Source organism: Dermacentor andersoni, chromosome 4 (genome assembly GCF_023375885.2).
Source record: "Dermacentor andersoni chromosome 4, qqDerAnde1_hic_scaffold, whole genome shotgun sequence".
In the NCBI taxonomy this organism is placed as follows: Eukaryota; Metazoa; Arthropoda; class Arachnida; order Ixodida; family Ixodidae; genus Dermacentor; species Dermacentor andersoni.
The window spans coordinates 153,226,044-153,247,342 of NC_092817.1; the positions used below are offsets into that span (position 1 = coordinate 153,226,044).

A 21,299-nucleotide genomic window follows, 5' to 3' on the forward strand; every position below is an offset into this window, starting at 1 on the left:
TTGAGGAACAAGCTGATTGCCTAGGAGCATATTTCGAGCACATTTCCAGTACATCTCATTATACAGATACATTCCTAAAATACCAGCGACTAGCAGAACAGCTGCATTTGAGTCGGAAGGGCACATCCAATGAAGCATACAATCGTCCATTTGGAATGGCTGAGTTCCAGGCTTCACTGAACTGTTGCAACAAGTCCGCTCCAGGAAGTGACAGAATATTGTATGAGATGATCAGACACTTACACCCTGAAACCCAAAAAACACTACTGTCACTCTTCAATTCCATGTTCTCTGCTGGCTACATTCCTTCTGCCTGGAAAGAAGGAATTGTAATCCCTATTCTCAAAGAGGGCAAGGGCCCTTCCTCACACAACAGTTATAGGCCTATAGCTCTGACAAGTTGTCTATGCAAATTATTTGAGAAAATGATTAACCGCCGCCTCATCCATTTTCTTGAAAGCAACAAGATACTCGATCCCTTTCAATGCGGTTTTAGGGAGGGTAGATCCACAACAGATCACCTTGTCCGCATAGAGTCAAATATCCGAGATGCCTTTGTCCACAAAAAATTTTTTCTATCAGTATTTTTAGATATGGAAAAGGCATACGACACAACCTGGCGCTATGGAATCCTCTGTGACCTGTCTGAAATGGGAGTTCGAGGCAACTTGCTGAACGTGATTCAGAGTTACCTCTCCAATCGCACGTTCCGTGTTAGAGTTGGTAACGCTCTGTCTCGTCCATTTATGCAAGAGGCTGGTGTTCCACAGGGTGGTGTGCTGAGCTGCACTCTTTTCATTGTTAAAATGAACTCGATCCAGACTGCCATACCACGTAGCATGTTTTATTCTGTATATGTGGATGACATCCAGATAGGTTTCAAATCATGTAACCTAAGTATCTGCGAGCGGCAAGTACACCTTTGCATAAATAAATTATGTATGTGGGCGGACAAAAACGGTTTCAAGCTAAACCCACAAAAAAGTACATGCGTCCTGTTTTCTAACAAGAGATGTATACTTGCGGACCCCGCAATAGATCTAAATGGAGAGCGGCTATCTGTGAGCCATGAACACAAATTTCTAGGAATCATTTTAGACAGCAAGCTTAATTTTGTACCCCACCTGAAGTATCTGAAATCAAAGTGCCTCAAGACTATGAATCTTCTGAAACTCTTATCATGTACATCTTGGGGAAGCGACAGACGGTGCCTTCTAAAACTTTACAAAAGTCTAATATTAACACGGCTTGACTACGGATCAATAGTCTATAATTCTGCTGCACCAAGCGCTTTGGAAATGCTAGATCCTATTCACCACCTAGGTATCCGCCTTGCTACAGGCGCCTTTAGGACTAGCCCTGTGCAAAGCCTCTACGCCGAGTCAAACGAATGGTCATTACACTACCAAAAGACATATTTAACTTTCTCCTACGCCTTGAAAGCTAGATCAGATGTTAAACATCCTTGTCATTCCACCCTAGGCGACTTGTCCACTGCTAGGCTGTTTCGTAACCGCCCGACCACTAGGCCTCCTCTGTCCCTCCGGTTGGAAGCACTCTCAGAAAATACAGGGATCCCTCTTTTACACAATGTCCTAATGGCTCCTACACGGCTTCCACCGCCTTGGGAGTGGCAGACTATAAGATGTGACATCTCTTTCTTAGAAATATCCAAACAAGCACCTGAGGCTCACATACAATCTCATTTTCTTGAACTTAAAGAGAAGTATTCCTGTGACGAATATTACACAGATGCTTCGAAGTCTCCAGCTGGTGTTGCTTACGCAGCTCTCGGACCCTCATTTTCAACATCAGGGCCACTAAACCCACACACCAGTATCTTTACGGCAGAAGCGTACGGTATACTTTCGGCTGTTAAACACATAAGGCGCAGAAATGTCGCTAAGGCTGTTGTCTTTACAGACTCGTTAAGTGTCGTGAGAGCCCTGATTAGCTTACGAAAGCATAAGAATCCCGTTTTGAATGAGCTGTATAGTTTGTTGTGCTCCGCATATATCGGCAACCAAGCGATTATTCTATGCTGGGTACCTGGCCATAAAGGTATAAAAGGCAACGTAGCTGCTGACGAAAACGCTACGTCAGTGAGTTTTAGCGACACAGATGGAAATATCCCCATTCCTGCCACAGACCTAAAGCCCTTTCTGCGCTGTAAATTGAGGAAACATTGGCAATCAGAGTGGGATACACAAACATTGAATCAGTTACATATTATAAAACCAAGATTGCGGAATTGGATAAGTGACAAAACAGCACGGTACAAGGAAGTACTTCTCTGCCGATTAAGAATAGGACACACTTACAGTACTCACTCCTACCTCTTGACTGGCGGGGATCCTCCTACTTGTAGTAGGTGCGGCGATGGCCTGACAGTCATCCATGCTCTTATCCAGTGCCCTGCAATAGAAACGGAGAGGAAAAAGTATTTCCCTTCTGCATATCGCGAAAATATACCACTCCATCCTGCATTTTTTCTTAGTGACGAACCGTTTTCCAAACTGCAAACAGTCTTAGATTTTTTAGACGAAACCGACATCCTGAAAATCATTTGGCCAGGCAATTTTTAGCACGTGACTAACAGCCCTGCATTCAAGGGCTCTCTTAAAACTCTGGAGTCAGTGTTGTTTTATTGCACAGTGTTTTAACGACAGCCCATTGCCATAGCCCACATCACTGCCTAGTCACCGTCATTATTTTAGCTACTACGCCACTTACAGCTACAGATTTTAGGCCCTTTTACAGCCATACCACATCTACCATGATGAGTTCATTGTGCATGTCATCCACAATACATCGTCAACATTACCACCTGTCATGGCGCTCTTTGGCCAAACCTGGCCCTTGCGCCATAAAACACCACACATCATCATCATGCTCCCCCGAGGCACCTTAGCTACTACTAGACACAACAGCGGTGTTGGACAAACTAGATAAATTTAGGTTCAAGGTACGGTAAATTTCTGATATTTCTGAAAAATAAGCACAAAGCAAATTTGTCATACGGACAACTGATACATGGCGTGCAGCCTCAAAACTGCAATAAAGCACCGCTATAGTGTCTAAGCGTCATCCAGCACCGTAAAGTATAGGCATCACACTTCAATTCAATACTGTACCCGCCCTGGTAGCTTTGCAGATATGGCATTGCTCGATGTCGTGGGTTCGATCCTAACCCCGGCAACCACATTTTGACGGTGGCAAAATACAAAACGCTCTCTTACTTAGATTTAGGTGCTTGTTAGAGAGCCCCAGGGGTCAAAATTAATCTGTAGTCTGCCACTACAGCATGCCTCGTAATCTGATTGTTGTTTTGGCACGCACAGTCCCATAATTCAAGTAATGTTTAACACTTCTGCCATGATGTGATGTGCCGTGTGAGGCAATGACAATGCTAACCTTCTCGGAGGTTATGAATAATGGCACACAACAATGCCTCAAGAAACACGTCTCGCTATGTTTTCTGTGTAATACACAGACAAACAGCAGTAGTGCATGCATGTTAACATTTACCATCAACTCGCCACTCTCATGTCGCACTAGCACTGAATAAATTGAACAGTTCACTGTCGACATCACTGCTAATTATCACCAATCAATGCAAACAGCACAGAAAGCTTCAGTTATGTTGATTGCCGCAGTGCGCCGGATCCGCATATTTTTTTTTGAACAACATTAATGTTTTGTTAGAATTCTGAGGTTTAACATCCTAAAACTGTGAAGTAGGTTATGAGAAAGGCCGTAGTAAAGGGCTCGAGATTTTCCTAATCCGCCTTCAGTATCCTCAGCAAGTTGTTCCTGTTATGAACTGCAACATTACAGGGGAGTTGCTTCGCATAATTTTTTTCAATACTTTGTCACATTTCACTTTTGTCTAGTAGACTGTTCGTACAACTTCCGCATCGATTGTGCTACCTCTAAAAAGTGTATGGAAGTATGTGCTAGTTGCTTCACGTTCGTTTTGAATGGAAGAATTCCGCGCATCAGACAGATAGTACGCAGAAGAAGAAATGTACAACACGAAGCAATTACACCTGCAAGTCACAACTTGTGTATCATTTAACTTTGTTGATTGCAAATGCCGGCACTTTTGTGCTGTGTATTTCTCCTCCTCTGTGTCCATCTAGTGTGCTGAATTGATCCTCCTAAAGTGAGCTGTAGACATTGTTTGAGCTGCCAAGTGCAATTGAGGGCAGTGCAAGCAGATTTTTGTCAGCAGCATATGACTATCTGTGCTCAAATATATCTGGACCCAACGTCATAGCTCAGTGGCTGTGATGTTCACCGTATGAGCACTAGGTTGTGGCTTTGATTTTCATTGGTGACGGTAATGTCTAAAGGCCAACCGCAACAAAATTTTAGACTACCTAGGAAGCCTAGCTTAAGATAGTTTAGGTGCAGAGGAGCCTCCATGCAAAAAGTGACATTTGATAGACAAGCGGAAGCAACACGAAAAGCTAGCAAAAATAGCTCTTTTTGACGCCGGAACTGAAAAAAGAAAATGGCACCTAAACTGCTTGCCAGAAGTGGTGCATGAGCTCTGAGACAAGGCGGCGTCCATGACGTGCTGAAAAAGTCTCGTAGATGGCATGCTGGGACTTCAGTCGTATTGACAACCACAAGGTGGATGTGTCATCTTAGGTGCTGTTTAAAGTCTGCTAAAAAGAAAACTGTGCAATTACCAGCCCTGTGGCTTTGCCAAGACTGTGTCAGTGGTATATATCACTCATTCATAACAAATTTAGCCAAAGTGAAATTTTGTTGCAGTTGGCCTTTAAAAGCAGGCAGAATGTAAAAAAAAAAGAAAAAACTTGTATGTCAGTTCTTGTCTGCAAGTCAAAAAAAATCAGGGTGGTCAAAATTAATCCAGAGCCCCCCTCCCATCCTTCCCATCAAATATCCTACCTTATAAAGCTGTTGAGAATGTTAAATTCGATTATACTTTAGCTGTTTTTAGACCTCCACCTCTGCACATTGTGAGAAAATGCTCATTTAGAACATGTAGATGCAAATTGCAGATACTCACAGGCTTGTGTTGAAGGGCAGATAAAAGCTGCTGCAGGGAAGCTTTCATTTGCCACTCCTCTGCCTGTCTGTTAAAATAAGATAGAAGTAAGAAGATTCATTTATGTGGAAGGTTCATGTCGGAACAACTATGGGTAAGGCGCTTGTGAGCTGACGAATAATACAATTTAAAACTTGACTGCTTACTTTGTCACTGTTCTGATTCACCCACTGCAGGCTGTAGGAGACCTGTCGCAAGCGTGCTGCCATGGCGTCTCTAGTGATGCGCTACTCGCTAGGTCTGTGTCTGCTCCATCTCTCGCTGACCATCGCCATCCCAAGGGAGGAACACCGCAAGATCCACACACCCAAGGTCAGTGCTCTTCAAACCTGCTTGAGGTGTTGCGCTGGTGAGCTTGAAGTCGCCGGTTTGACCACAGGGCATGGTAGCTGCATGTTGGTGGGAGCGAAATGCAAATATGCACGTGCACTTAAATTTAGATGCACGTTGAAGAACCCCAGGTGGTCAAAATTAATCCAGAGTCCTCCACTATGGCGTGCCTCATAATCAACTTGTGGTTTTCAGATGTTTCAAATCTTTATTTTCGGCCCCAAAATGGCATGGAGACACAGCCAAAAATTATGCAAAAACTCCATTATAGTTGTCTAAATATGTGTAAGCATTGTACCACTTGCTCATCTCCACGCAGCCAGGAGTCATTATCAATCTTATCAAACTTGATTATTGGCCTTGATCTGACCAGTAAAAAGCCTTATCACCCCTTATCAGTCATTACCAACCTTATTGGACTCTATCCAACCTTTATCAATCATAATCAGTTATCAACCTTATTGGACTTGATCCGACCATTATCATCCCTTATCTTTCCTTATGAATCCCGGCTACGGTGGCTGCATCTCGATGGGGGCGAAATAGAAAACACCCATGTACTTAGATTTAGGTGTACGTTAAGGAACCTGAGGTGGTCCAAATTTCCGGAGTCCCCCACTACGGCGTGCCCCATAATCAGATCGAGGTTTTGGCATGTAAAACCCCATAATTTTTTTATCTGCCCTTATGAACTTTGTCAGACATGATCTGATCCTTATCAGCCCTTACTAACATTATCGAACTTGATATGACCCTTATCAACCGTTATCAGTCCTTATCGGAATTGCTTCAGTCACTATAAGCCCTTATCGCCTTTTAGCACCTTGTACATTCATGTCAAACTATTATCGACCATGATGAGGCCCTATAGACCCTCATCACTCCTTATCATCCTTATCCATTCATTGATTGATTATCTATCTGCTTTGCATGATTCGAAGCGCATGAGCCCTCAGAGGTAGGTGGCATTTAAGTCGGTTGAGGGACCTCCAATGGATGGCACATCCTGTTACCACCAAAACGCATTGGGGATATGGCATGTTTGGTATTCAATTTTGGCACAACTGGAAGTTTCCTGATGTCTACAAGGCTTTAAGTTGACTCTACATGTGATCCTAGAAATGGCTTTTGTTCCAGCATCACCAAATCGGTCAACAAAACCTTCATAGAAACTGTTCTTTGACATTTATGTTGTACCGCCGGTACAACAAATTCATAAGGTTCAGATATATTTACCTTCTGCAAGTGTTGGTGTATAGCCGAGCGGTTAACACACTTGGCTTCTGAGTATGGGGTCGTAGGTTTGAAACTCACCACTGCCACCGTTCTTTTTTTTTGCCTTTTGGATCTATTCTGTCTTTTTTTTTCTTTATGGAGTGCATCCTGTTGCATGTTACGGACAAACAGACAGCCCGATGGGCAGATTTCCTGAGTTAGTCGCCTAAGAATGTTTATGCACAAAATGCCACAAACTGGCCTGAGAATGGACTGTGCCCCGGAGTTTTGGTACATAATACCCCAGAGTTTACTGAACCTGCCAGAGCTCCCTTTTGCATGAACTGCTTCAGCTTTGGCCTGTGCGAGTGTAGGCATCTGCCATACTGTGAACATGTTCTTGTGCAATGCAAGAAAATGTGGACAGGACACAGAACTTAATACCGACTAAAGCATGGTCGTAATATACAGTCAAAGGGGCCGTGAACCACTTTTTATCGAAGCGGAGAAAGGCATTTGAAGTGAAAATAGGCTATTTCAGAAATACTTTGCCGCAATGTTTGTTGAAGTATGGGAGAGGCCTTTGCCCTGCAGTGGGCGTAACCAGGCTGATGATGATGATAATGATTGCCGCAAAAAGTACTTCAATGCGTTCATCACAGCCGCAGTTATTGGCAGTCAAACACGGCCTCCGCTGTGCTCCCGTTCCTTCTTCATTGCCTTGCACTGCGAAGGCTACGACACAGTGGGGCGTGCCCTCAAAGCTCTCCCTTCTAAATGTCACCGTGGCGCACAGTTCAAATTTCATTTTGGATGTTAACGTAGATGCCACGACTCAAGCCTTTGGTGCCTACGGCACGCTAAACGTATGCCAAACCCGGTTGTTTTCAGATAGCTGCAGTGCGCTTAGCTCGTGGACTCGTGGCGGCACCCTGAGGCGGCCGCGCTATTTATACCATGTAGGCGACCGCAGCTTGATGTCAGCCATTGGCTCATAGCAGCCGTCTAAGGAAATGAGGAAATAGTGCATCCGATGACAAAATACTGCGTCTAGAAGAGAGTGAGGACAGGACCTTCTGTTGAAAAGAAAGCATTTATGACCTTATGACCACTTGCAAGCGCCACGCATTTCGTACAACAGCAAAGCTTGGCTGAGATGCTCACAGCAGCATATGCTACCCGCGGGCTATGTTAGTTCACCAAACCCGAGGGGTGGTTCAGGGCCCCTTTAAGAAAATAGAAAAGGAAGCAAAAGAACATAAGAATGCCATAGGATAGCCTAAAAAGAATTGTAGCCATGGCTCAAGAGACACCTCTGGGATTTATGATAGCAGCAATGTTCTTTCCCTCAATTGCAGAGATCTTTTATGCACGGTGTGAGAATTTTTTTCAGTCTGTTGTGTCACATTTTTATTGTGTTCCTTTTTCTTTACCCTTTCCATTTTCTGCTTTAGTGCACTATGCATACTCAGGCAATTAAACCCTACAGGGAAATTTTAAAGTACAACACCCAATCATCGCAGTTGCTCAAAAGCCAATTTCACGCCGCTGTAAATCGGGTCGCTAAAGGTGCCACGAATCCTGATCTAAGCATGAGAGCGAGAACTATGCTGATGTAACACAAACTGGAGACAATAGATACGAAAATGTGCACAAGTTAGGCCTAAATTTATGCATTTCATTCTGTGAGCAGCGCAGTGAACGTTGCATCCTGCCCACCTTTCTTGTCTCATTTCTTGCACATTTTCCCATCATGTGATTGGCAGCTATTGGGACAGCACAAAATCATTCACCCAGTCATGAAACACACATGATTGGGTTCCTGTCTAAGATGATATGCCAGCCCGTTAGGTACAGTGCTCGTTTTGCAAAAATTCCATTAATCCCCTATTCTCCTGAAAAATAACTCTTCCAATGAAAGAAGTTGATCGTTGCATACAGCATCCTATCATGGTTGTAGTCGAATCTCGATAATTCGAACTTGAAGAGGCCAGAAAATAAATTATTAGAATTAAACAAAGTTTGAATTAAGGAAGCTCATTGAATGGAGGACTTCTATGCAGCGTTGCGTTAGGCGGCTCATGTGCACCGAGGGAACACGAGAGATGAGTTTTGAAAATGTGGCTTCACGACAGCGCGCCGCATGCTGCCGTGAAGCCACTATTCTAGGCAAAACGTTCACTGCTGTGAAGCTGTACCTCAAGGCGAAATTCGCATGTAACCCGTACCCGGCCATTATTGCAAATTTTTTTGAATTTTTTTGGTGTGCCACCATACGGCACTTGCAACGGGAGATGGTAACATCAGCCGGAGCACGGCCGCACTGCCAGGTCGCGGAGGTGCTGCAGTATGAGTTTACACTGCTGACAGCACGGTCAGCGGCACGGTATGTTCAAATGAACCGTCACTAGCGCTTATGCTTTCAATTACCGGGCAATTTCGCACATTGAAATACTCATGATTCCAATAGCACTTCAGTGTCAGAATAACCGGAAGTTCGAATTAAGGAGGTTCGAATTAACAAGATTCCACTGTCACTGTAGACAAAAATTTATCTTTGCACATAGTTAAGGCAAATGATTGTACTGAAATGGCTGATATTTATGTGCAATGCACTGTTATATGGGGCATCATTGTTATCGGTTTACACGAGACCTGCCATAGTTGCTTAGTGGCCTTGGCATTGCACTGCTCAGCATGAGGTTGTGGGATCAGATCCCAGCCACAGTGGCCACATTTCAATGGGGTGAAATGCAAAAATGCATGTGGTACCATGTATTCGGTGCATGGTAAAAAAACCGCAGATGGTCAAAATTAATCTATACTTGCCATACAGCGTGCCTCATAACCAGATCTGGTTTTGGCACGTAAAGCCCCAGAATTTAATTTTGATTGGTTTACACAAGATAATTAATTACATAACCAATATGGATATATTAATATGTAAAATATGTTAGCTGTCACTGTTGCGAGTATTTGGATAACCTGTATAGATTGTAAAGCAGTGAATATGCATGATAATGCCCAGCTTATATTGTGCACATTCTTAACTTTTCACTTGGGAAGGAAGGCTACCAAGTAACAAGGGGGCTTTACTGTAGCACTTGGTAAAGACCCTTTATTAATATTCCTCAAATGTGCTGTTGTCGATGCACTGTTTGGTAGAGCAGCTCATTTCATACGATAAATAGAACGTAAACAAATTCCACAACACAGTGGAACCGCACTAGTGTGTAGCCACTGAAGCTGTAGTGGCAAGTTTATATGCAGTAATGTCAAATCCCCAATGCGGGTGCAATTAACCATAATGTGCGTAATTTACTAAGTGCTTAAAATATAGATGTTTATCACATACTTGGCTAGGGCACATTGGTCTTGCTTCCAATATATGCTGCTCAGTATACACAGTGCATGCACATACACGTGCTGATTGCAAAGTTGTGCTTGGTGGCAGTTATCAGACATGGGCATGTTTGTATGGATCCTTTCCTCATGCACACACATGCAGCCATTAAGTGATGAACCACACTACAAAGAGGACCCAGAGGGTGGTGAGTCCGAGCACAACCCCGAGTATGACCACGAGGCCTTTCTTGGGGAAGACACAGCCAAGACCTTTGATCAGCTCTCGCCGGCCGAGAGCAAGGAGCGACTGCTGAAGATTGTCGACAAGATCGACAAGGACAACGTGAGTAGCCTTACCTTTATTTTCTGTGGCCTCAGATGGTACCATACTTTTCTGCATATAACCCGTACACCCAATTACAACACCTCAAAAGAAAAGCAGTCTGCACATACATATGATTATTCACAGATAGCTGCACGCAACAGTGCTCAAATCTTTATAGAAACAGTTTTGCATATGCACGACTTTTCCACGTTGTATCTTCGGCCAGCGGTACTGCTTTCTACCTCTTTGGCGACGCTGGAAATCTTCTGCTGCGCTGTAAGGGACTACTGTCAAGCTCCACTTTTATGATCCAAGTTCTGGTTCGCTGGCACCATGCACCAATTGCTAACCCAGTGAAAACACAATATGGCGGCCTGAAAAGAGGACGGCAATGGTTCACCACGAAAGAAGGAAGAGGGACCATCAACGCTCGGGATTGGTGTTTCTTAGGAGACAATAAAACTTTAGAGGGTGAATAACTTTGCCATGAGGTGTCGGTTCACGTTAGCACCACATGCGCTGCCGTGAAGCCACACCGCGATGTAAAATTTAAATCTAATTCGCACCCTGACATTGCTGTTAAATTCTCCTAATTCTTTATGCATACTATCCACGGAAGAATATGGTAGTTGGGAGTGCTTACACCTTGTACTAACCTGTCTGCATTGAAGCATTGGTGATACACTTTGGTCTGATATCAGAAAAGAAATAAAAAAGAAAGAAGGCTTGTTAGGCTGTTGCATTGTTAGGACAACTGCAATGAAATCTTGGGCTGCATAAAATAAAAGGCCCACTTTGAGATAGTGTAGATTCAGAGCTGCCTCTCAGCACAGTTTTACATTTGAAGTATGCATGGGTGCATCAAAAAAAGCTAGCAAAAGTGAACATATTAAAAAGCTGCGATTACCGCGCACTGGAAATTATACACAAAAGAAACAGTCAAGTCAAATGCAGGTCTTCAGCTTGACCTCTGAGATTGGGTAGTGCCCGAAGCATGCTAGAAATCTTGAAGGCCTGCAATTTGTGCCGTATCGGCTAACCATGAAGAGAATATGCAGTCTGCTTATGTGCTATTTAAAGACTGGTTATGAAAAGATTAGGCAAATACAAATCTTGCAGCCTTGCCAAGGTTTCTTGAGTTGTGTAGTAGGCTTCTTTTACTTTTACTCCGGTTAATTGGCTCTTTCGGTTCATTTGGCCCCAGCCAAAGGTCCCGGCTGGCACACTTGCATTTCTATGCGCCCAGGCTTTCATTATTTCGATCCTGAAATTAACTTTCGCTGCATAATTCGAACTTGACCAGTCAACACGCATGAACCTGACCCTTATGGTGACCCCAATAGTGACCTCTTTAGTAGTAGGATCTGTTCACTGTTCCCTAAGCAGAGCTTAGGGAACAGTGAATGCATTGAACGCATGTCATCTCTCGTAGAAAATATCTTCAGCCTGCCCTAGGAAGATTTTCAGGGAATAGCGGTAGGTAATGTCTTATTACGGTATTTACCTGATCCTAAATGGCAGATTCTTTTTTTACCAAAAAATTAGACGAAAATTGCATTTGACACATTAGTATGCTTTACTGCATAACATGGTTATATTGCGGAGAAGCTGAACTTTGGGAACCAGCCGCCACCGTGCAACACATGTTAGAACCTTGCCCATTTTTCTTACTAAAACTCGGGTCCGCATTAGATTTCTAGTTCGTTTAAGAGCTTTAATGTTAGCTTTATGTCAATTTTCTGCTTTGGATACAGAGGAAGCGTACATGCATTTGATTCAGGGGTGTGCTAGAATTGGGTAAACATTGCCGAATAAGTCAGCAGTGTGTTTCGATGTTTCTTCTGCATTTTGTTCAATTTATATCAATTATCAATACCAATATATCAATTTATATCTTACATTAATTTCTTATGTTTACAAGGGTTTTGCAAAAGTCCTAGTCACATATTAGTGGTGTGCTTAAAATTCATGTATAATACGTTAAATTTTTATGCTTTGGATGTACTATTGGATGTAATTCATAGAATTCTGATGTCATTTTTCATTTGCTGAGCTACATAGTTGTAAACGTTATAGATTCTTTTTCTGAAAATGTACGATCTTAAGCAATATTCATGAAGAAGTCAACGGCCTAAATAATGAATTCACTTACAACAAACACAAGAGTTTACCTTTTTCATTTAAATGCAACAAATCTCATCATGTTTGGTGCAGTGATTGCCAAGAAAAACTATCATTTCTACCTTTCCATGTATTTAGATATGCTGTCTTGAGCTAAAGCTTCTTCTTAAATATATAATTCGCTTTCCTGATTTTAAACGAGAAGAAAGGGGGTTAACCGAGTGGCCCGATATTTATTAGTCATATCATAAGAAGCCAACAAACACTGACACCAAGGACAACATAGGGGAAATTACTTGTGCTTAATAAATGAAATAAAGAAACGATAAATTAAGGGAAATTAAAGTGTATGAATAAACAACTTGCTGCAGGTGGGAACCGAACCCACAACCTTCAGATTTCGTGTGCGATGCTTTCCTGATATTGTTATATCGAAATTTCAAGTTTTGTTCGAACAAGTTTAGCTCATAATAGGGAGCTAGCATGACATACCTAGATAACAATGTTGATGGCGGTGGTGACATCTTTGCACAGTGACATCTTTTTACACTTCTTTCAATCAAACTGCTCTGAACTCTTCTTGCAGTGAATGACTATCTAGCGCTTAGCCAATGATGTTATGTCGTTATGTCATTTATTATATCACACTTTGAATGTACTTATTCAATGTATAAAAACCCCTTGCAACAGTAATGGTAGGTATATGTCACACTAAAGCCCTTTACAAAATGTACATTCAGAACGTATTTGCAGATATGGATACTCCCAATAGCGGTGCTCTGTTGGAGTAGTAAAATGAACACTTATTGACAAAAGTTGCATACGTGCAATACACCAGAAAAAAATTTTTTGTAGCTGAATTTTGGTATATAGTAAGAAGTTTCTTGCCAAATATCTGGGGCAACAATGAATGACGAGCAGCGAGCATCATTTGTTAGTTTAGAACAGGAACACGGGAAGAGGAAGAAGTAGTTTTGCACGCAGCTTGCTCTCTTTTGAAAGCATGCTCAGAGGAGACAGACCAGTGCAAGATCTCCAGCCGCAGTAGTTTTACACACGTGATGTAAAGGAAATTAAGTGTACATCTGTGGTTCACATATGACAAGCGATTTCTGTAAAAATTTCAAACAAAGCCTTAGGTGGTTTGGATTGAAGCCCACTTCCAGTTTTGTGCCAATAGTTCCCCTCTATTGCTCAAAATGTTTCCGCAAAATGTCTTTTCGTTTTGCTGATCAAGCTTATTCTCAACGTGTTTTGCACATTGAAATAGAAAATCAACTATGCATTCTTTTTCTGGGTATCTTATGTGCCGTTAATAGAAGGTAAAGAACTCATCATTGCCGTTATTCTTTAATCATTTGAAATTGTCTTAGCCTGATCCTGCCTGCCAGCATTATTGGGACTCGGATCTGTGGCAGCCGGCTTAGCAGTGACTGTTCATGACTTTCAGGATGGCTACGTGACGCAGCAGGAGCTAGAAGAGTGGATCCGGCACACACAGAAGCGCTACATCCGTGATGACGTCGACAAGCAGTGGAAGGTGTACAATCCCCAGGAGAGCAGCCGCGTCAGCTGGGAGGAGTACCGTAACATCACATATGGAGCCGAAGGTACGAAAAGATGAGCTGTTGCTTGCAGATTGGAGGGTGTGAGACATGTGCTGGTGGAGATGGCAGTAGGAGTTTTCTGGATGCTGTAATGGAACAGGGACGGTTCATCCTATGGATGTGATGTGTGGGAATTGAACTATGGTTGCATCGTCGCAAGCATGTATGAAGCACTGCGCAATCCACGAGGCATGGTATTGGCATTCGGGCTCAAACCATGCATCACTAGAGTTGTTGCATATTCTATATCATTCATATATTCAGATGTTTTGCTCACACAACGAACAGAGGTTGTCGGGGAAAGCCACACGTCAGATTGCAGGAACCAAGCTTGTCGTGACACCAGCGATCATTGTCGACCATCACGGTCAATCTGCTTTACCAGGGTCACTGGATGAACACTTTATTACAGAGTAAGTATATTCGAGCTGTGGTAGTTGCTTGATTTCTTCTGAATGAAGAGGAATAACCTATTACATGTGCTGAGATAGCAGGATCCTTCAGTGGCGGCTTCAGTAATTAAGCATAGAAGTAATAGAAGTAATTAATTAAGGGAAAATGAGACATCCACCCAATTGTAGTAATTGCTACAAAGGACACCCATGCGGGTTCCTCGAAAGAAGAGCCTTGCAGTTGAAGAAAAATTCGTCCTAGTCTGGGACTCTAACCCGGGACCACCGCATTTCCGGGGCAGCCGCTCTGCCATCTGAGCTAACCAAGCGGCTAGCGGATGGCAGGGCAAAGTCGAATTTGCCAACAACTCGAAGCAAAGGCAAGAGTTTGAGGTAATAGTTCTGCGGAAACCCGCAAGGTGGAGAGAAGTAATTAAGGGAAAATGAGACATCCACCCAGTTGTAGCACTTGCTACAAAGGAAACCAATATGGGTCCCCTGAAAGAAAAGCCTCGCAGTTGAAGAAAAATTCGCCCTGGTCCGGGATTGATTTTTCCTGGTCCAGGTCTAATTGTTCCTGGTCTCATTTTCTCTTAAATAATTACTTCTCTCCACCTTGCAGGTGGAGACATCCAGTAGCCAGATTTAATTGTTACAACCAACAATGCGGCATGTGATCATTGTGGTAAGCGGTTCACGGTGCCGCGGCAGTTCATTGTTATATCTGATAAGTGGGTTCTACTACATGAAGGCAATGCTGCCACCTGATATCACAAGAAACAACTAAACTTTAATCTCTTCACGGGTTCTTGTGCTTGAACTGCTCCGCTTTGCTTTGTCAGCAGTACAGTGGTACTGCCACACTACCTTAGGCTTCCTTTTTAAGGCGTGTTACGAAAAGCGCAAGACTCTTCTGCTTTTCTTGCAGGAAGTGATGCTGATGATTCGGACTCGGACTCAGATGGGGGCGCCATGAGCTTTCAGGACATGGTGCGTCGGGACAAGCGGCGCTGGGACCGTGCTGACAAGGACGGAGATGGCCACCTTAACAAGGATGAGTTTGGCGACTTCTTGCATCCCGAGGAGAGTGAGGACATGAAGGGTGTCGTCGTTGAAGAGACCATGGAAGACATTGACAAGGACAAGGATGGCAAGATCTCCCTCGAAGAGTACATTGGTAGGTGCATTTCTCTTTTCTCCCCGTTATTAAAGAGATTTCCAATTTTGCTGTTGCTTGTTTACTAATGTGAGCCGCAAGATGCAGTCATGCTCACCACTCACAATCAACATTGAAGCATTTGCCACTTGTTTAGTCAAGGAACAGATCAATCTAAACACTTGGCAGTGCATAGTAGGAATAGTAGGAAAATGTTTGGCTTTTACGGTCATGAAGTTAGCATGAGCGACCAAATTTGTGGCCAGATGTCTGTGAGGTCTGCACTGTAATATCTGAGGTTTTGTGAAATTTCATTGACCGATATTTTACAAAACCCAGGGCCAATTGTGATGCCTAGACTGTCTGGATGTTGAATAGATGGTGTTCAAGATATGGCGGCCATTACGTATTTCTGGCACCTGCTGTACGCTTAAGCATGGCCTTGGAGGTGGGCTTCTGTTACACTGAGGGAAGCTGTCACTGGAGCTCTTTGATTTGGACACCATCTATTATTGAGTTGGCAAAGAAAAGAATTGAGAAATGTTTGCTGCATGAACACACTTTTACTTTGTGACTAACTACTTGTGTAGATTAACTTGTTTGTTTGTTTCTATGAAACATCTTGTAATTTATTTTTCATGCTTGCACAAAAAAATATTGTGTATGGACGTCTGGCACAAATCCAGAGACCTTGCAATTTCTCAACCAAACAGCAGGGCGCTGCATCATCGCATACCTAATCACATGAAGGCTGGTGATTTTCACAAATGAGTATGCCTCTAGTTGCAGTCAGCTGGGCAGCAAAGAGTGTGTCACTGTCTGTAATGAGACAAGTCAGCCAGTGGTGCATTAGCAAGCAAGATGCATTCAGGACACTTTCGAGTACATATTTTTGTTCTTGCCCGCTTTAAATCATCTGAAACATTGCACAAAAACAAAGGGTATGCACAAATATAACGAGACCACAAGTGAATGCAAAGGGGGCACTTCTGATGACACAGCAGACTACATGCACCTCAGCTTTATTGCTAAAGAAACAGGCGAAAGATGCTCCCAGACAGGATATTAAACAGAACCCAACATGAAATGCTACCTCTGTGGGAAATACAGGTTGCCGGAACGAAATGTTTTTCGTTCTGGTTTTAGTTTTGTTCAGATTCTGCTCCGTAATGAAAAAAAAATGGTCCGTAAAGGCTCATAACAGTTTTGGCTCGCACGCAAAAATTTTCAAAGCAAAGTAACAATAAAAACGTTGTGTTTATTTTTGTCAGTAAGTTGATTATGAATTCTGAGGTCATGCTCAGAGCCTTGAGTCAAGACACTGAGCAGGACCTCGGAAGCAGCACATCATCAAGTCTACACGCTGAAATGTGAGGCCGCTGTTCCGATAAAATGGACCTAAGCAAACATAAACAAATGATAAAATTTCAGAAACAAAGAGTTGTACCTGCAGAAAACGAAATAAGCTCTGCATGGCGCAAGCTCTGGGTTTTGCCACGATGCAGAACCGCTAGTGCATTAAACGGCAGGCTTAGATTAGGGGAGCGTTCAACTGGCTATTGCTCACACTATCCCTGCCTGAGATGCGCCCTAATGCTAACGTTGCCTGACATCGGTGGTTTCAGATTGCCGAATTTCCCCTTGAATCGAAAACCGATACAAAATATTTCGGTTTCTCTCAGAAACAAAATAATAAATAATGTTTCGGTTACATTCTCATTCTCATTCGCCGGTCAAAAATGTAGTTCTTTTTGGTTTTTTGTGCTTGTTTTTGTTTCGTTCCGACGCACTGGTGAAATATGAGCAGAAGTCGGCCAGCGTCATAGCTGTAAGAGTCGTGTATACCTGGCTGTCCTATTTATCCAACAATCAGTATACAGTAGACTCACTTTTAAATGAGCTCAAAGGGACTATGAAAGTTTGTCTTACCAGAAGCTTGTTTTATCAGAAGAATAATTGGCAACATTATCAGGTGCATCCAACTATCTTTTAATTCAAAACAGTAAATGAAGTAGGCTTAAAGTGGGGGAAAATGACGGAAAAAGGAAAAGATTTATTCAGCCAAACTTAACAGAAGCCTGTTTTCAAGTGGTACTCCTGCTTGGTTTCATTCAGTCCATGATGGATGTTTGGTGCTTCTGTACAAATCTGTGAGCAGCCACAAACGATGTTATCGCACGTAATGACCTTAAAAATTCTTCTGTGCCTTCATGCTGCCGGAAAAAGTTCACTAGGGAGTTCAAGCAGGTATCTGCCGCCTCACAGGTCATCGGTACAGGCTCCGAGCTAGCGAAAATATGAAGGAGTGTGCTGAGTGCACGGCAAAGCAACGCAACCTAGGGGAAAGTCTAGGTGACGTTGAGCAAAGTGGGGAAGGAGAAACGAGGTGAAGCGTCACGGAGGAAATTAGGCGGAAGTGCGCTGGATTGACCTCCTCTGGCAGTTGTTACAGGTTTCATGTGCAATATGGATGTACCTGGGTCATCTCGTGATAACATCGTCCGTGCACGCACTGTACACTGTGTGTGCAAGTAAAAGCATGCGATGGTAAGCCAATGATGGTGGCTCAATCTCGCGTGCACAAAGGAGGAAAGGGGGAGGGGGAAGCGCGCAGTCTTCCATCATGCGCATGACACTGGGGAGGGAAGCGAGGAGGGGTTGTTGTAAGTCGGCTGTGTGCTGTCGCGTGCTTTATCTTTAATGTGATTTGCTTTGGGGGCACAGTCTAGGCGGCACAGTCTAGGCGGCACAGACAGCACAGTCTGTCTATCGCATTGGCGATAGACAGCGTGAAGGTCACTTTGCTCGCTGCTGCTGCCACGTTCCTCACGCCAGCATTTTGACAGCTAGCGTCCATCGTCATCGAGTTTGATGTTTGCCTGTGTGGACTGACACCATGCTTGTTAATGTAGTTAGCAAGCGAATGTTTACAAGGGGGCGTTCTACTTCGGCAGTGGCTGCGTATGGTGCGGCCACACGAGCCCTGTCTTGAATACGATCTGCGATGTGGACAGTCTGGCGCACCGAGGGTCGATAGCTTCGTATGCACTATAGCACCCGTAAGCTTGCACGTCACCCGCATTCACGAAGTGAAACGTCGCTGTCTCATTTTGTTTGCTCCTTGTTTTTGCCTCTGTCCATGGGCGATGTCATTGTACTGTAATTGGACGTTATGAGCTACGGTTATGGCTTGCTCCCTGTAGCATCACGTATTTCAACAGTGCCATTTCAGGGTGAATTTAATTTCTTATAAACAATCGTTAGATGCCGTTCCAAAGGCAGCAGGCTCAATCTAGAAAGTTTGTGTAACTTTCTCTGTACACAGCCCAAATAGGCGGGAACACTTGGAAATCAGCGGCATCACACTGATGTACTGGCGCTACAGTTTGGGGATGAAATTTTAAAAAGGAAGCTAGCCTTCATTTTCTTTACCTGTAAATAACTTCTTATTTATTTTTTCGCTTAGTATTTGCAAATAACAGTCTTGAAAGAATGGTTTATTACTCTAAGCTGATGAAGCGTTCTTGTTCAGGGCTCCTTAAGGGTCCTGGCATTTTCAGCATGATGGATTGAGTGCGACACTCTTTAATCATTATGTTTCTGACAGAATGTTTGAGAATTAAGGACCTTGTATGAACACAAACATAATGAGCACAATGTTTACTTTCCCCATTCCTCCTTGATATACATGCATTTCCTCTCAGCTTGGATGGCAGTGGCAGGAATGCCCAGCATAACGCTCCTTTCTCACTTTGGCTTCTTTACACAGTACAGTTATATGGTAACCCTTGAAGGGCTGGCATCTGAAAAAGGTGCCAAAGAGTGACAAAGGAGCAGTGGCAAGACGGGTGGCACTTGTTAACAACTGCCGCTTCTCTGCTAAAGGGTTGTGCATGTGTATGATGAGCTTCTGTTCGGGAGTTAATCCATGGTCTGAACCATTGCCCAGTGGCTGGGGTACATGGGCTTTTGCGCTAGCTATGACAACACTGACAGTGTCAATAAAGAAGGGGTCCTGTAAAGCTGCAGGAGGAAGAGCAGGCACTCTTTTACGTGAGATTGCTGGCTCCCTGCAGCATGCAGTGGAGTAATATTTGGCTCATGTGTTCACGGCAGCACTGTTGACCAGGCACATTTTCCCACAATTTTCGTTTCTGTGTGCGCTGCAGGTGACATGTACGAAGGTGCAGCCGAAGGTGAAGTGGAGCCAGACTGGGTTCAGAATGAGAAGGACCAGTTCAAGAACTACCGCGACAAGGACAAGGACGGGTTCATGGGCCCCGACGAGGTGCGCGACTGGGTCATGCCAGCCGACTACGACCACAGCGTCTCCGAGTCGCGCCACTTAATTCACGAGGCCGACAAGGACCATGTGAGTAGTGAAGCCATTCTCACGCATTTTGCAGATTGGTTATGAATTGACTGTAGCGATAGCTTGATCAGTGAAAATTGCCATTGGTGAACGCTGTGAGTGCTCTATATGCATGTGGCTCAGCTGGCAAGACATAGGTCACAGAAAGAACACATTCTCTTCACCAGAGCTGCCACTGCATATGGTCTTCATCGCTAAATCTATGAAAGGGGGGTCCCTGTGCTCCAAGTTGTTGATCAATTCGCCCTTGCAGTGCGATCTGTGATCTGCTAGGTGCCGGGTTAGCTCAGATGCTAGAATGGCCACCACGGAGGGCATTGGTCCCAGGTTCGATCCTCAGACCAGAAGAAATTTTTCTTCAATTGCGAAGCTTTCTTTCTGAGAAACCTGTATAGGTTTCCATCATAGGTTTGTGCTACAGTAGGGTGGATGACTATTTTCCTTTTCATAAACTTTCCTTTACCTTGCAGGCTTGCACAGAACTGATTTACCATCACTAAATTTGGAGACGACTGCCTACCACTTGAGTAGCTGTAGGATAACAAAGAAACTTGAGAAGGAGCTATGGATTGCACAAGTGATGGAAGCGAAAATGATAGGCATAGCGCTAAGAGACAGGAAGATGTCACTGTGGATTATAATATGCATGTAGCTAGTATTCTAGATAAAATTAAGAGGAGGGAATGGAACTGCCCAGGCTGCGTAGCGCATAGTGAAGATAACTATGGTAAAATGATCAGGTGGTATGATGAGATTAGTAAATTTGTGGGCTTAAGACGTAGTTGGGGGCTGATTCCAGACCCGGGAGTAACTGCAGATTGCTGGGAGAGGCCTTAATTTGTCCTTTAATGGTCCTGATATGCTCATGATTATTATTTTATTTACTGCTTGTAATTCTGATGCACAACCCCGATGTGCACACTTGTAGGCGCACCACCTGAAGGAGATAAGCAGAGCTTCAGAAGAGAATCCAGCCTCATCAAACATTTCGCCTTTAACAGCCCATTGAAGGAAAGGGTGCTTGGCAGGAGGTCTCCAAGCTAGCTGGGCTTGGCGAGAACTCAACCCATCTGAGCAGCCCTGATGCCTTACACTTGGCATACAGTGCAGTCAGGTCTTTGCTGTCAAATCTTTAGCTTTGGCATACCTGTGGTTTGGGGCTGCCAGGTTTTGTTACCTTACGCTAGATTGGCTACTTTTTTGCCTACTCTACAGCTTAGTTATATATTGGCTGCTCTGGAAATTCATTTAAATTGTTTCTGAGTGGGTTTGTAAATTAACAAGCATTGAATGCACTTGCATGAGCGGAAAACTTTCTTTCACAGTCTTGACGAGGCAAGCCCTGACACGGTCGTG

At 43.7% G+C, this 21,299-nt stretch overlaps 1 protein-coding gene across 2 annotated transcripts in view; it reads left to right on the forward strand.

Moving 5' to 3' along the window:
- Positions 1–21,299, forward strand: part of LOC126537953 (calumenin-B-like) — a 32,433-nt gene that overhangs the window by 5,191 nt on the left and 5,943 nt on the right. For both annotated transcript variants that reach the window (XM_050185071.3, XM_050185073.3), the window contains exons 2-6: positions 5,257–5,392; positions 10,134–10,313; positions 13,867–14,026; positions 15,344–15,592; positions 19,741–19,943. In XM_050185071.3, the coding sequence (XP_050041028.1) occupies positions 5,288–5,392; positions 10,134–10,313; positions 13,867–14,026; positions 15,344–15,592; positions 19,741–19,943 (897 nt within the window). In that variant the 5' untranslated portion in view covers positions 5,257–5,287. The remainder of the gene's footprint in view (positions 1–5,256; positions 5,393–10,133; positions 10,314–13,866; positions 14,027–15,343; positions 15,593–19,740; positions 19,944–21,299) is intronic.